The sequence below is a fragment of the Budorcas taxicolor genome, chromosome 10 (assembly GCF_023091745.1).
Source record: "Budorcas taxicolor isolate Tak-1 chromosome 10, Takin1.1, whole genome shotgun sequence".
Lineage (NCBI taxonomy): Eukaryota > Metazoa > Chordata > Mammalia > Artiodactyla > Bovidae > Budorcas > Budorcas taxicolor.
In genome coordinates, this window is record NC_068919.1 from 41926191 (window position 1) to 41941793 (window position 15603).

The following is a 15603-nucleotide window of genomic DNA, read 5'->3' on the forward strand; positions in this document are numbered from 1 at the left end:
AAGGAAGTATTGCAGTTAAGAATTGGATGCCCATCGAAAGCTGGCAAAGGAACCAATACACACCTGTGAGAATGGCCAAATTCCATAGCACTGACAACATCGCATATTCTGCAAATGAGGCTGTAGAGCAACAGGAACTCTCGTACATTTATGGTGGGAATGCGAAATGGTACAGCCACTTTCAAAGATAGTTTGGTGATTCATTAAAAAACTAAAGATACTCTTACGATACAATCCAATGATCATAGTTACCCAAAGGAGTTGAAAACGTACATCCATACAAAATCTCCACACAGATGTTTGTAGCAGCTTTATACATAATTGCCAAAACTTGACAGCAACCATGATGTCCTTCAGTAGTTGAATAGATATATAAACTGTGGTACATCCAAACGACAGAATGTTATTCAGCAAGAAAAAAAAAAAAGCTCTCGGCCACAAAAAGACATAAAGTGTTCACTCAGTTGTGTCCAACTCTTTGCAATCCCATGGACTGTAGCCCGCCAGGCTCCCATGTCCATGGAATTCTCCAGGCAAGAATACTGGAGTGGGTTGCTATTCCCTTCTCCAGGGGATCTTCCCAAACCAGGGATTGAACCCAGCTCTCCTGCATTGCAGATGGATTCTTTACCATCTGAGCTACCAGGGAAGAAAGACATAGAGAAATCTTAAATGCGTATTACTAAACAAAAGAAACCAATCTGAAAAGACTGTACACTGTATGATTCCAACTATATGGTACTCTGGAAGAGGCAAAACTATGGAGACAGTGAAGAGATTGTTTTGGGGTGGTTTGGGGTGCACCAGGGGTGTAGCATGAGGGACAGAGAAAGGAACAGGCAGAGCAGAGAGGAATTGGGGGAAGTGAAAATACTCTTAAGATATAATGATGGATATATGTCATTATATATAATGACATTTGTCCAAACTCATAGAATGAGCAATACTTAGAGCAAACCCTAAAATAAGCTATGGGCTTCCCTGATAGCTCAGTTGGTAAAGAATCCGCTTGCAATGTAGGAAATCCCAGTTTGATTCCTGGGTCGGGAAGATCCCCTGGGGAAGGAATAGGCTACCTACTGCAGTATTCTTGGGCTTCCCTGGTGGCTCAGCTGGTAAAGAATCTGCCTGCAATGCGGGAGACCTGGGTTTGACCCCTGGGTTGGGAAGATCTCCTGGAGAAGGGAAAGGCTACCCACTGTAGTATTCTGGCCTAGAGAATTCCATGGACTATTCCTATGGGTTCGTAAAGAGTCAGACACGATTGAGCAACTTTCACTTTCAAAGAAGCTATGGACTTTGAGTGATTATGATATCAGTGTAGTTTTATTCTTGGTTTTAAAAAAGATGCTATTCTGGTGAATGATGTTGATAGTAGGAGAGGCTATGCATGTGTCAGGGCAGGTGGTATATTTATGGCAAATCTTTGTACCTTCCTCTCAGTTTTACTATTCTAAAAAAAGTCTTAAAAAATCCCAAACCATGAAAAAATGATAAACTGAACTTAATTTAAAAGTTAGGCAGTTAAAAGAAAGGAAACCTGAATGACTAACACATTCTCTAAGGAATGTTAAGTCTTATTGATAATCAGTTAAAAATTAAAATAACGAGATACCATTTTTACACTCATTAGATAGGCAAAAAGTGGAACATGGGGATAAATACCAAATGATAGCTAGAATTTGGATAAATGGGAACACTCAGACCCTATTGGTCAATAAGTGCAGCTTGTAGCAGCCATTCTGTGGAGCAGGGAAAATATATAAGGATACTCACTGTAGAATTCATAGATCTGTAGTAGCAGGAAGTTGTAGGCAGCACAGGTGTCCATCACTTGAAGAACGGATACATAAAATAGGGTGAAAGACATACTCTGAAATATTTTGCAACATCCAAAGGCAATGAACCTAAAGTATAAGTAACATGACTAAAGTATTAAAATTTATACTAAATTAATAGGGGAAAAGTTCAAGTTCTATAACATGATACTATTTGTGATTATTTAAAACTTCTACATATGCAAAATAATTTATGTTAGAGTGAGTGTGGTTGAGAGCAGACAGTTGATGGGAGTGGGAATCTGGGGAAAATATGATAAAGTAAAACAAAAAATGGGACCTTTGCATGGAAAGATGCTGGTATGGTGTCAGTGAAGGAGGGTGAGTCTCTCCTCTGAGATCTGGAGCAACTTTCATTCCCCATCTGAAGCAGGTGGGGAGAGGAGTTGAGGTACAATGAAATGAATCGCTGCTTACAGTCTCCTCTGTGGTTTATAATACCTATTAGACTCTGTTGTCTTTTTAAAAATGATTTGTCATGTTAATAGTGGAAGGTATTGTATAATAATTGGGCTGTTTGCTTTCATTTTTCTCTTCTCTGAACTTGCTACCTCAGAACTCACTGGCATATATTGGGTAACTCCGTAGTAATTCTGGAAAGGCGTTTTCAGTCTTACCAGCAGGTGTCACTGCTTCTTATGCTTGGCTAGATAAACTGAAACCAAAAGAACCAACCAGTGCTCTGTTGATGGACAGATGGACGATGGATAAATCGATAGGCAAACAGGCCTTTGGTAAAACAAAACTAACAAAAAACAATGAATTGAAAACAAACAATAGAAAAAACTTGGCAATTACCACTTGTTTGTAAACTGTTGGCATTACAAAAGAAAAAATTATGATTGAATGAGTCAACACTGACTTCTGAACAGGTTTTGACTTATAAATCTGAGTATCTGAAATTGAAATTAGAAACTAATTAAATAGTATAAGTGGCTTCCAAAGCTATTTAATAATTTAAGATTAAAACAACCAAATTCAAAACAAAAATACTATACTGCATGAAATTAAAAGACAAAATGTAAATATACTCGAATCACAGAACAACATTTAAGATATCAGCAAAATGATTCACATTTAAATTAGAAAAAATAGAAAAAATTCTGAAATAAAATAACTTTTAAATAAAAGTTTAATTCAGCAGTTTTTTAAGCTGGTCACTGTTCCTATCCTCTTCCCCTGAGAAAATAGCAGTTGTATTTGTTTGGATAAAACTGTGGAGAAATTTTAAATACTGCCTGAGAAAATAAAGTGATGGGCAGTGATATTTTTAAAATAACAATTTATTATTAATTAAATTTGACAAATTTAAAATAGAATTCTTAACTCTGAAACAGAGTGAAGCTGTAAATAATAAATAAGATCTGTCTTAGGCAGCAATAGAGAGGGCAATTAGCCAATGAAATGAATAGCTGAATTAACAGATTAATTTGGTTTTTAAACCAAAAGTCAATTTATACCAAACAAACAAAATATCTATAATTGCATTTTAAAACTATGTTTTTGGAAAGAGAACTAAAAGCGGATTCAGTTTAAAAGCACCTTTGAAGTGTTAAGTTTAGCCAGTGGTGTGCTGGTTAGTGTTTGTAACTGGCTAGAGAGAAGGGGGAGGTGGGTCTGATAGTAGCATTTGCTGATTTCTGTGGTGTAAATACTTTTACTGTGGCCAATTGCAGGCTACTGACATGCTGTCTCCTGACTTGTAAAATTCCTCAAATTTTAATAAGTCTTCCAAGGGAGCCTATAAAAGCCAGCTATAGACTATTTAGTACACTCAAGAAGTAAATTCATATTAAGACATAGCATTCTCTGACATGAATTACTTTCCCACTTGTCTTGCTCACTGTGAGCACTTGAATCTTAAGTATAACAGTCCAGCAAGAGCTACCTCATTAATGTAACTGTTCTTTAAAAATAATTAAAAGAACTTGGTTCTTTAGTTCCTCTGCCTTAGGACTTCAAGAGGTTTGGTTGAGAATGAATACATTTCCACTAATTTAAACATGTAATACCCATAAATATTTGACAGGGACATTAGAAAATAATTTCCAGTTTTCTGTAAGGACCTGATAAAAAATACCTCATGAGGTATGGTGGGAGATTTGTCTGTACTTGGGCCTATGAATTTTTCTTCCTTGGTTATAGGGCATACCAGGTCCCATATAGCTCTACAACGAGATGATTACATCTTTGGGTCAAAATCTCTATTAGGAATTTTTCCGATTGTTAGACGTTGTTTGAAGTGCACATTGAATGAACTGTTTATGGACTGTTTTTCAATACCAGGCAAGACTGTCTTCCTTTAATGTTCTGTGCTCAGCGGTCAGCCATTAGTTACTTGTTACCCAAGGAAAGGCTGATTTTCCATTTGTGTGGCTTTCCAGCTTTCTCTGTGTGCTTGTCACTCGTGTCCTCTCAACTCTGCTAGACTGACATGGTGGAGAGGGTTTTCACTTGTTCTATAATGTCATGATAACAGGAAGTTTGATGTTAGGCCTAAGCTGAAAAGGATTCCCCAATAGAATGGAAGGTGGACTCTAAGAAGTCCACCTCAAAATTCCCCAAGCCAGGCTTAAACAAACAGTACATGAACCATGAACTTCCAGATGTTCAAGCTGGATTTAGAAAAATGCAGAGGAACCAGAGATCAAATTGCCAACATCTGTTGGATCATCATAAAAGCAAGAGAGTTCCAGAAAAACATCTACTTTTGCTTTATTGACTATGCAAAAGCCTTACTGTGTGGATCACAAAAAACTGTGGAAAACTCTGAAAGAGATGGGAATACCAGAAGACCTGACCTGCCTCTTGAGAAATCTGTATGCAGGTCAGGAAGCAACAGTTAGAACTGGACATGGAACAACAGACTGATTCCAAATAGGAAAAGGAGTACATCAAGGCTGTATATTGTCACCCTGCTTATTTAAGTTATATGTAGAGTACATCATGCAAAATGCTGGGCTGGAAGAAGCACAAGCTAGAATCAAGATTGCCGGGAGAAATATCAATAACCTCAGATACACAGGTGGCACCACCATTATGGCAGAAAGTGAAGAAGAACTAAATAGCTTCTTGATGAAATGAAAGAGGAGAGTGAAAAAGTTGGCTTAAAACTCAACATCCAGAAAACCAAGATCATGGCATCCAGTCCCTTCACTTCATGACAAATAAATGGGGAAGCAATGGAAATGGTGACAGACTATTTTTCTGGGTTCCAGAATCACTGCAGATGGTGACTGCAGCCATGAAATTAAAAGGCACTTACTCCTTGGAAGAAAAGCTATGACCAACCTAGACAGCATATTCTAAAGCAGAGACATTACTTTGCCAACAAAGGTCCATCTAGTCAAGGCTATGGTTTTTCCAGTGATCATGTATGAATGTGAGAGTTGGACTATAAAGCTGAGCACTGAAGAATTGATGCTTTTGAACTGTGGTGTTGGAGAAGACTCTTGAGAGTCCCTTGGACTGCAAGGAGATCCAACCAGTCCATCCTAAAGGAGATCAGTCCTGGGTGTTCATTGGAAGGACTGATGGTGAAGCTGAAACTCCAATACTTTGGCCATCTCATGTGAAGAACTGACTCATTGGAAAAGACCTTGATGCTGGGAAAGATTGAAGGCAGGAGGAGAAGGGGACGACAGTGGATGAGATGGTTGGATGGCATCACCAACTCAATGGACATGGGTTTCGGTGGACTCCAGGAGTTGGTGATGGACAGGGAGGCATGGCATGCAGTCCACATGGTTGCAAGGAGTCCTACAGGAATGAGCAACTGAACTGAACTAAAGAAGCCTTAATGTTATATTATTAAATGTGCCTGTTGGCTACAACTGCCTAGAAGTTTACTGTGTAACCATTTCATGTCCTCTAATTATATAGGCTACAAAGAAGTGGAAACATCTCCCAGTTTACTAATGTGTAATCTCAAGGTTTTCTTGAGCCAGTTTTGTAGATATCAGTAATTTCCCAGTGGCATTTCTATGGTGGGTATCTTTGTAAATAAGTCTACAGGAGCTGACTGTAATCAGTTTAGTCTTCAGTAAGTGTAAATATTGATACAAGCCACAATATTCCTGAACCCTGGTCCCTTTAAGCCAAAGCCCTGAGTATACCCAGTTATTCCTGAACCTCTCTATGGCATGATGCCCTGAGATAGATGGGTAAGAGTGCTATCAGTATTTAGGTTGTGTGGCTAACACAGAAGAAACAGACTAATTCATCCCAATTTTCTCCCATAGCATTTTTATTAATCATTTTTGTACGCTTAGCGGCCCATCAATACCCTAAACCTTTGGAATAGATTCACTACACACCTGTATACACAGGTCATAACTAAGGCAACAGAGGTGTTTGCTACCCCAGTTGTAGTAATCAGTTCATAATATATATTTGTATTGGATAATCACATTGCAGACCTTAAATGTACACAGTGTGTTATATGTCAATTATGTCTCACAAAAGCTGGGAAAAAAACAATTTGAATTCTCTTTATGAAATAAGAGTGGAACTTAATTCTTCATGTTCCTTTCAGTGGAGTTGTAATTATTGGTGAGCAGATATCTCCATTCCAATTTTAAACTGAAGATTGCTAGAAAATAATAGTAGAGGAAGCTTATGATAATGTACTAATATATTAGGATAAACCTTCTGTTTCTCAGTTTCCTGTCCAAATTGGTCCTACATATGGCAAATCAGGAATTATGTTACAGTGGTTTACTTATATTTAAGGACCCTTTATTCCCATGATTTGAGTGTTCCTCTCTGGAATAAACTTTAATAGTGATTTCAGCTACTTCAGAATTTCAAAACAAAACATCCTTGGTCAAATATCTATGATGACTGCAACTGCCAAGTTCATACCAGAGAAATCCATGATTTCACTGAGAAAATGAGAAGCTGTTATTTGGCTGCTTGGGCTGTATATGAAAGGAGAAGACATTCTCTTGGTGGGGCTGAGGAAAAGGACAGCAGTTTGAGAAAGGTGCCTTATCGCATGTTCTGTCCAGAGAGTGATTTAGGTAATCTGAGAATTGTATGAAATTAGAATAAAATATTCATCTGGCTACTCAGAATTAGGTCCATGGTATAGATCAGGATTCCCCCAGTGTCCTTATGTAGATTCATAAAATGTCTGGGAGACCTACATAATAATAATATTTTATTGAACTCTTATTTTTGTGCCAGGCCCCGTGCTCTGTATATTTCTTACATGATTCACATGAATGTTCATTATAGTTATATAAAATAAGTAATGTTGTTACTCCTTCTTTATTCCTTTCTATTTTTTTTTAACTGATGGGGAAACACCGAGGCTTAGAGTAGTTAAGAAACTTGTCCTAGGCCACATGTATCTTTAAGTTGCAGAGCTGGCCTTCAACCTAGGCCACAGGCTCAAAGCCCTTGCATTTCACCACCACCCCTTAATGCCTCTCTTCCTCTTTCTGATGCTAGGTGCTTACTGAACTACAGCTTGTGGTCTTATAGTTGGTTGAATGTGCAAATCCCATCCCACTAGCTAAATTATAAATATGTTAAGAGCAGGACCTTTGCAGTTAACTTTTTTTAGTCTAGACCCCCTACTTTATAGGCTTCCCAGGTGGCTCAGTGGTAAAGAATCTGTCTCCTAATGCCAGAGACTCAGGAGAGACAGGTTCTATCCTTAGGTTGGGAAGATACTTTGGAGTAGGAAATGGCAACCCACTCTAATATTCTTGCCTGGAAAATTCCAGGGACAGAGGAGCCTAGCAGGCTACACTCCATGGTGTTCTAAAGTGTCAGACATGACCGAGTATACACACACCACCTACTTTATATACAGCAGATATTTAATTAATGCTTGCTAATTATGATATTATATGTATATTTAGGATTATATATAGTTTGCATACAAATAAACTTATTGGACCCAAAATTGGATAACCTGGATTCAAGATTTGGTGTAACTATTACATATCCTGCCTAGTATTACCTCTTACATTTTTAAGATAAGACCCATGAACAAACAGTTTAAGTCAAAAATTGATATGAGAGTGTCTAAAATGCTTATACTGGGCACGGCCCCTTCTTGAACTGCAGCAACACAATCATAAAGTTCTTTTTCAATGGAAAAAGATAGTAGAATTTCTGAATTGAAAGTATTACATTGATGGTTTATAATTAAAAAGATAGCACATTTAATTAGTTAAGACTAACAGAAAAAAGTGAGATGTTCTCAGTTAGCAACAGTTTGTATGTGGTATCATCAGAGTTAAAGGTGGTCCTAGTACATAATCTGTAGAGGCTTCAAGTAGTTAGACAAGACTGCAACTGCTCTGAGCCAGGGAGGATAAGCCGTGACTATTGGATCAAGAAATAGGCCATAAAAGACATTGAGTCTTGGATGTTGACCCTGTTGTTGATTTAATAACTGCCATGACCTAATCTTTTTATATGTATAAAAAATCAAGATTTATGATAATTTGGAAGGGGTTAATCTGGACTGAGGCTTCCCTGTTGGCTCAGTGATAAAGAACCCACCTGCCAATGCAGGAAATGTGGGTTTGATCCCTGGGCTGGGAAGATCCCCTGGAGAAGACAGTGGCAACCCACTCCAGTACTGTTGCCTGGAAAATCCCATGGACGGAGGAGCCTGGTAGGCTGCAGTCCATGGGGTCGCTAAGAGTTGGGCATGACTGAGTGACTTCACTTTCACTTTTCACTTTCATGCATTGGAGAAGGAAAAGGCAACCCACTCCAGTGTTCTTGCCTGGAGAATCCCAGGGACAGAGTAACCTAGTGGGCTGCCGTCTATGGGGTCGCACAGAGTCGGACACGACTGAAGCAGCTTAGCAGCAGCAGCAGCAATATGACCTAATCTTTTTATATGTATAAAAAAATCAAGATTTATGATAATTTGGGAGGGGTTAATCTGGACTGAGGCTTCCCTGGTGGCTCAGTGATAAAGAACCCACCTGCCAATGCAGGAAATGTGGGTTCAATCCCTGGGCTGGGAAGATCCCCTGGAGAAGGCAGTGGCAACCCACTCCAGTATTCTTACTTGGGAAATCCCATGGACAAGGAGTGTGACGGGGCTACAGTCCTTGGGGTCAAAAAAAGAGTCTGACAGGACTCAGCAACTAAACACCACCACCAACAGTCTGGACTGTTGTAGATTATTCTCTCATTTTTCTGTCTGTATTCTTGGAAACTTTTACTCAAAGAGATTCTTCAGTTTCTTTTTTAATCATGTACAGTGTAGGTATCTTTAGCTAATATGAAACTTTGGTTCTTTCAGCAGATTTTCTGCTTAAAGTATCTATAGGTGTCCCTAAAGTATCTATAGGTGTCCCCTGTCTGAAATGCCAGCCATAAAGTGTAAATTTTTAAGCTGATGATTTCTCTTTCAAGTTTTTTTTTTGATTCCTGTATTTTATGTCTGTTCAGTTCAGTCACTCAGTCGTGTCCGACTCTTTGCAACCCCATGAACCGTAGCACACCAGGCCTCCCTGCCCATCACCAACTCTTGGAGTTCACCCAAACCTATGTCCATCCATTGAGTTGGTGATGCCATCCAAGCATCTCATCTGCTGTCGTCCTGTTCTCCTCTGAGCCCATTTTAAAAGGGAAGACAATGTTCCCTTTATTTTGGCTATTTAAGTACTGAGAGTATTGTTTGAGATTTTCCTGAAGTCTGTTTTTAAAGTTTCCTATTGATTCATCCTTGTTTTGTTCACAATTTTTAATCGATGTCCAATTCATCTCAGAGAAAATCTGAAATGGCCTTGTGTTGTGTTTTTCTATATTTCTTGCCGTTGAAAGGCTATTACAATTTTTATTCTTGTTTTTTTATGATGAGCTGGGATATTTAAATGCTCTCCTGGTCTTTTTATTGCTTTTAACCAATTTTTTCTAACCTAACAATTTTTTTCCAACCTAACAAGAGGGACTAATAATTAAGTGAACTTAGTTGGAAAATAACTGATAATTCAGGATACTAAGCAACAGGATCCTGAATTCTGCAGCAAATTTCTGTCTTCCTGTGCTAAAAGAAATTCCTTATAATCAAGGCCAGTGTTTAAATTCAACTTCTATACAACAGTCTTCAGATATAGTAGTTTTAAGCAGTTGGGGCAATATGACTACTACTTTCCTGCAAAAATCACTAAGGAAATGGTTCAGGAGGTCAGAGGAAGAAAAAGAAGATATTGAAGAAGTGAAGTGATTGGTGAAGATAAAACTGAGCAGAGAGAGATACACTGTCAGTAGGGTAAATTTCAGAAGGTTAGAGAGTGAAATTGAGTCTTCCGGAGTCAGCAGTTTGTTTTGAGGCCTCAGTTTACTAATGAAAGAAGCTAACTAATGAGTGTTTTTTATTTTATCTTCATTTTTATAGAACATCTTTTTTTTTTTTTAATTTTTATTTTTACTTTATTTTACTTTACAATACTGTATTGGTTTTGCCATACATTGACATGAATCCACCACGGGTGTACATGCGATCCCAAACATGAACCCCCCTCCCACCTCCCTCGCCACAACATCCCTCTGGGTCATCCCCGTGCACCAGCCCCAAGCATGCTGTATCCTGCATCGGACATAGACTGGTGATTCGATTCTTACATGATAGTATACATGTTTCAATGCCATTCTCCCAAATCATCCCACCCTCTCCCTCTCCCTCTGAGTCCAAAAGTCCGCTCTACACATCTGTGTCTTTTTTGCTGTATAGAACATCTTTATTATTTGTTTTGACATGTCCGAAGCTTAACACAATGTTATTCTAAATTTTTAAGGTAATTTATTATTGTAAATGCAAATATTAGGATTGTAATGTAGTACAAATAGGAAGCAGAAATTCTTCCAGGAGAAGATTGTAGCCTTGATACACACAAGCCTGTAACAAACAAGTTGCTCAAATTGTGTGCTTATGAAAAGCACCTGGGTCCTCCAGCAAGTGTTAGAACAGTGCTGCTGCTCCTGCTGCTAAGTGCTACGTACATTCAATAATCTGATAGTCATTGATCCTACATTATGGACTAAACAAAGTAGTTTGCAAATTGACAAGAATGAGAATGGTCTCTGTTGTAGAGAACCCAAGGCAAAATTTGACTGACTACTTTTGCATAAGTTTGTTGCTGGTTTAACAGACCTCCAACCATTAGTTTTGGGGGCATCCTGATTAATCTGGTTACTACTTAAGACAGGTCTTTGCCTCTGATAACAAAAATTCTAGGATAACAAATTAATCAGCAGCAAGAGCTCAGTGAAGCAAATTAGAACTCAGATTTTATCATTGTTGAGGCAGATTCACCTCTAAGGACAGATGGAATTTGGGAACAGGGGACATGGAAAGTACACATGTTAACCTGAGGTTCATAGGGAATACTGCCCAGTGAGGGCGTTCAGAACTATCTCGATAGGACTTCAGAATTGTTGGAGGATGAGACCTTCACTCAAAACCTGATACCAAAACCAGAGCTGAGTTTATTGGTTAATTTAGTAAAAGAGTTATAGTTGGGAGTTTCATTGAGCAAAACAAATGATTATTATGTAGAGTTGGGGGCTTTGTCTTGGATTTTCATGGTTTACAGGGACAAGAATGGGTTGACATCAGTTTTTTAATTATTGTTTTGTTGTTGAATACAGAAGCATGTTTTGTGTCTGGTTACAGAGGTTAGCAATGGGTTGACGTAGCCTCAGTTTTCTGAGGTGGTTCTTCTACTTGACTGACTTTTAAAGTATGAAGCTGTCAGTGGTTGGCTTTCAGTGGGCTGTTGGTTGAAGTAAGGTGTTACTTACTTTGAAGGGTTTAAAATGAGTTCCAGTGTTTACTTACTACCTGAAGCTGAAATTAAAACTGAAATTGATTGATTAAATAGGTTAAACCAGTTCAGGTATTCACTGGCTACATGACTCTAGAACAGTTTTTTCCTGGGAGTTTGGGAGTGTTTTCATGTATTAATAATGGATGTACACATAAATTTAGCATTATAATTCAGATAACATTTTTTCATGTAAGCCTTTTTATACTGATGTAATACATGTATCGATACACTCCACACATTTGTAATGTTAATAGCTATGTAATATATTAATATGCCATAATGTACCATTCCCAATTGTTGAGCATTTGAATTTTTTTCCATTTTTCACTAATAGTGGTGCTATAGCATTCCTTTTGAATGGTCTTCAAAGGAAAATAAACAAAAGTTACAATGTTTTTCATAATTTTCATCCTGTGATCACTTGAAGGATATGCGAAGTGTAGGTCCATCATTTTCCCCAGTTGCCTGACTGGATTTAATTTATTTTTTAAAAGTATGACTTCAGATATTTTTATCTGAGAAAGTTAGAGTAATCTGTATTCTTGACTTTTTAAATCTCTACTTATATGTATGAACAAATCAAAATTCAGCAGTGTGGAACAATGGATGGATTTTGAAATAAGGACTGAAATTCATAGCATTCTGTACAGGATAAATGTAAAGCATATGAATTATTTGGGGAGGAGATGGGGACAGTGGGTGTACTGTAGCTGGCTTATAGCACTTTGAGAGCTAACTAGTAAATATTCAGGAGTTACATAAGCCAGTTATTAAACTGTTAGTAGCTTGAAATCAGCCATGGTAGGCACATTTGCACAGCAGAAATTGTCAAATGCCACAAATCAAGGCATGTTGTTGTTGTTGGAGAGCCAGTTTATACCAGCACAGCACTGGATGGGAGCATTAGGGAAGCAACTTAGAATTTGACACTAGAGGTAGGTAGAATATAGAGTACTTATTTAAGAAAATAAGACTTCATCTTTGATCCTATTCTACACATGGTCCTCATTTGGTTGACTTGGGAAGATGCCCAGTGAAAAGACCAAGAAAAGAGACTAAACTCTTCCAAGAAAAATGCAAAATATAGCCAAATCCACATAGTTGGTTTCATTTATCCTGATTCATGAACCTCTATTTTGCAAAAGCTGCTTCTTATCTAACCTCTATTTTCAAAGTGCATGTTTTAGGTAGAAATGTTCTAGATACAAATTATCGTATTTTGACAAAAATGTAAAATGTTGACTAGAATGAACATCTATCTAAAGAGAGTGGACTATGTAAAGATAGCGTATATGGATATTTTTAAATCCTCTGCTCCACAGGAATCTCTCCTTTCCCCACAAGAATCCACAGAACACACACACACACACATGGGGAAGAGGGGGGCTTACACTGTAATGAAATAAGAAACATCCATAATTCTAACTAAGACATGTCCCTGTTTAAGGAAAGATGTGAGCTAAGGATTTTATATCCAGCAAAATTGACTTTCACTTATCAAGGACACAAAATGTTATTAGCATGTAAGAATACAAAGAATGTTGTTCCCATGAGCCCTTAACGAGAACTCTCCTGAAGAATGAGCTTCAGTTAAGCAAAGGTAACGTAACTTCACCGAAGGAGGAATAATCATATACTATGTGCCTCCTTATAAAAGAACACTCTGCTTCATAGAGTCTTGACAAAAAGTAAAACCGGAGTCAGATCAAGAGTCTGTATCCAGTTGCCAATTTGTAGGAAATTCAGAGGACGAAAGAACATGTTGAACTGCCCTGTGACTATGCAGTCAGCAAGGTTCAGGTTATGGAAATCTCTCCAGGTCAGATTCGTAGGTTCTTCAACAGATAAACTGTAAAGGGAAAGAAAGGATGGAAAGCTTAAAAGAGAGTTAAAAGTGATATCAGTTTTAATGGGCAAGACTAAAAGGCTCAATCAGAAGCCCAGAGATGTAAATGCTTAGACTTTTAAAGATAGCTAATTTCATTAAAATATTCTAATTTTTCCCTCAAGTTCCTGCATTTTTCCAGATACTAAAATTGAAATATAACTTAATCTAACTTATAAAGGAATGGTTTAATGTGTCAGATTGTAAACTATGTGTTCTATACTTAATTTTGAGGCAGTGCAGCAGGAATTTTCCCAAGTTTAAATGCCACCTCTTCCACTCTGGCCTTGTGGCTTTGGGAAAATTACTTGATTAACATCAGGTTGGGGGGCGGGTGAAGGGGATTTTTATATATCTCTTTTAAGACTAATAATAAATTATAACTTCTCCTGGGGCAGCAGTGCATGGAATACATCATGTGTGTGATGCTGGTATTGTGCTTGACTTACAATAGGCACTTGATAAAGGAAAGCTTCTCTTACCCTGGTTGCAATAGGTATGGAGGGGGGCCCAAGAATTCTGTACTTTTAAAAGCCTCTCAAATGATTCTAATGATTGTTCTAATTTGGGGAACACAGTCCCTGATGAAAATCCTTCTGGATATAAACAAATACTCAGCTTCAGGGATGTTTATCAATGCATTTCTTAGAATAGTACTTAGAAAAACTGGAAAACATCTAGGAGAATGCAAAATAAGTTAGGTCTATCCATGCGCTAAAATACTATGTGGCCATGAAAATCAAATCAAGTAGCTAACATAGCATTTTGTACCAGGTACTGTTTGCAATGTCTTCTGTATACTATTTCATTTAGTAGTCCTGTGAGGCTGGCTCCCTTACTATCTCTATTTAACAGATGAAGAAATATTATAAATAACAAGTTGTGAAGCTGAAATATTTCTAAACTATTAGCAATAAAAAACATTTTTACAATAAAAATTTTGACCTTGTTAGAGGAGATACTGAATTAACTTTCTAACAGAAAATATTTCAAAATTGTCATGTGAAGAAGTGATCAAAAAAAAAAAGTGACCAAAGCATTGGCAGTCAAAAAGTGGGAGAAAAAAGTATTGCAAAGGTATATTAGTTATTTTTCTGGATTTTTACAAATGTGTTTGTGGTGTCAGTGCTTTAAAATTTGTAATTCATTATTTTTCTCATTGTAAATAAATATCAACGTTTTAGCCCATTTTTATACCTTTTTCCTATTGAGCCCTCTCCCCTGCACAGATTGTATAACTTTCAGGCCCCACAAAACCTGGATTCCCGCCCCTCTGCCTACCAGGTATGCATGATGAGAACCCCCGAAGAAGAGAAGGGGTCAGATGTAATAGAGGAAAAATATTTAAACAGATGGAAGGAAAAAACTTCCTTCAAATAAAACTTGAATCTTCATAAAAAGCTTCCTGAAAACTGACAGAGATGCCTCACATTGGCTGAATGGCACTATGTACCTTAGTCATTTTGGGGGCAGCTTTCTATTCACATTCAATGGAAACAGGTAGGATGATCTCAGAGAGGAGTGAATGCTCAGAAACAACTTTCCTAGGTTTTATGTTTGCTTTTTAATTTCTTTATGTGGAGAAGAACACTATTCAGATGGCAATAATATCATTTAATATATTTCAGTAAAGAACAGATGGAGGCAATTTAGAGTTCCTTTATCAATCTTTTGTTCTTATTGTCTCTTAGAGTCTGATATTTCTCGTTCGAGATTGGAGCTTCCCATACGAATTTTCATATGGATCTGACGGTGGCTCCAAATTCTTGGAAAAACGCCTCAAGGTTTGTTAGCTGTCTAGATGCATGAAATTTCCCCAACAGTGATCTAAAATTATTTTTGTTGAGTGACTTCTTGAATAGATACTCAATACCCACAACCTCATTTGACCTTCATAGTATCTCTGTGAACAAACTAAGAGTGATACTTAATAAAATGTCAATTACAATTTTAAATATTATTGATAATTATGATTCAGAAAAAGAGTTCTTTTGTAGCTATCTATAAAACAATGATTTGTTCCTAAAGATAAAATCTTTAATTTGAAGAGTTAAATCAGTCGAAGATTGACAGT

General features: G+C 37.5%; 1 protein-coding gene across 1 annotated transcript in view; it reads left to right on the forward strand.

The window, feature by feature from the left end:
* The window catches only part of ATL1 (atlastin GTPase 1), a 73320-nt gene that overhangs the window by 40482 nt on the left and 17235 nt on the right, over nucleotides 1-15603 (forward strand). Inside the window, exon 7 of the mRNA XM_052647360.1 lies at nucleotides 15221-15313. Coding sequence (XP_052503320.1) covers nucleotides 15221-15313 — 93 coding nt within the window. The remainder of the gene's footprint in view (nucleotides 1-15220; nucleotides 15314-15603) is intronic.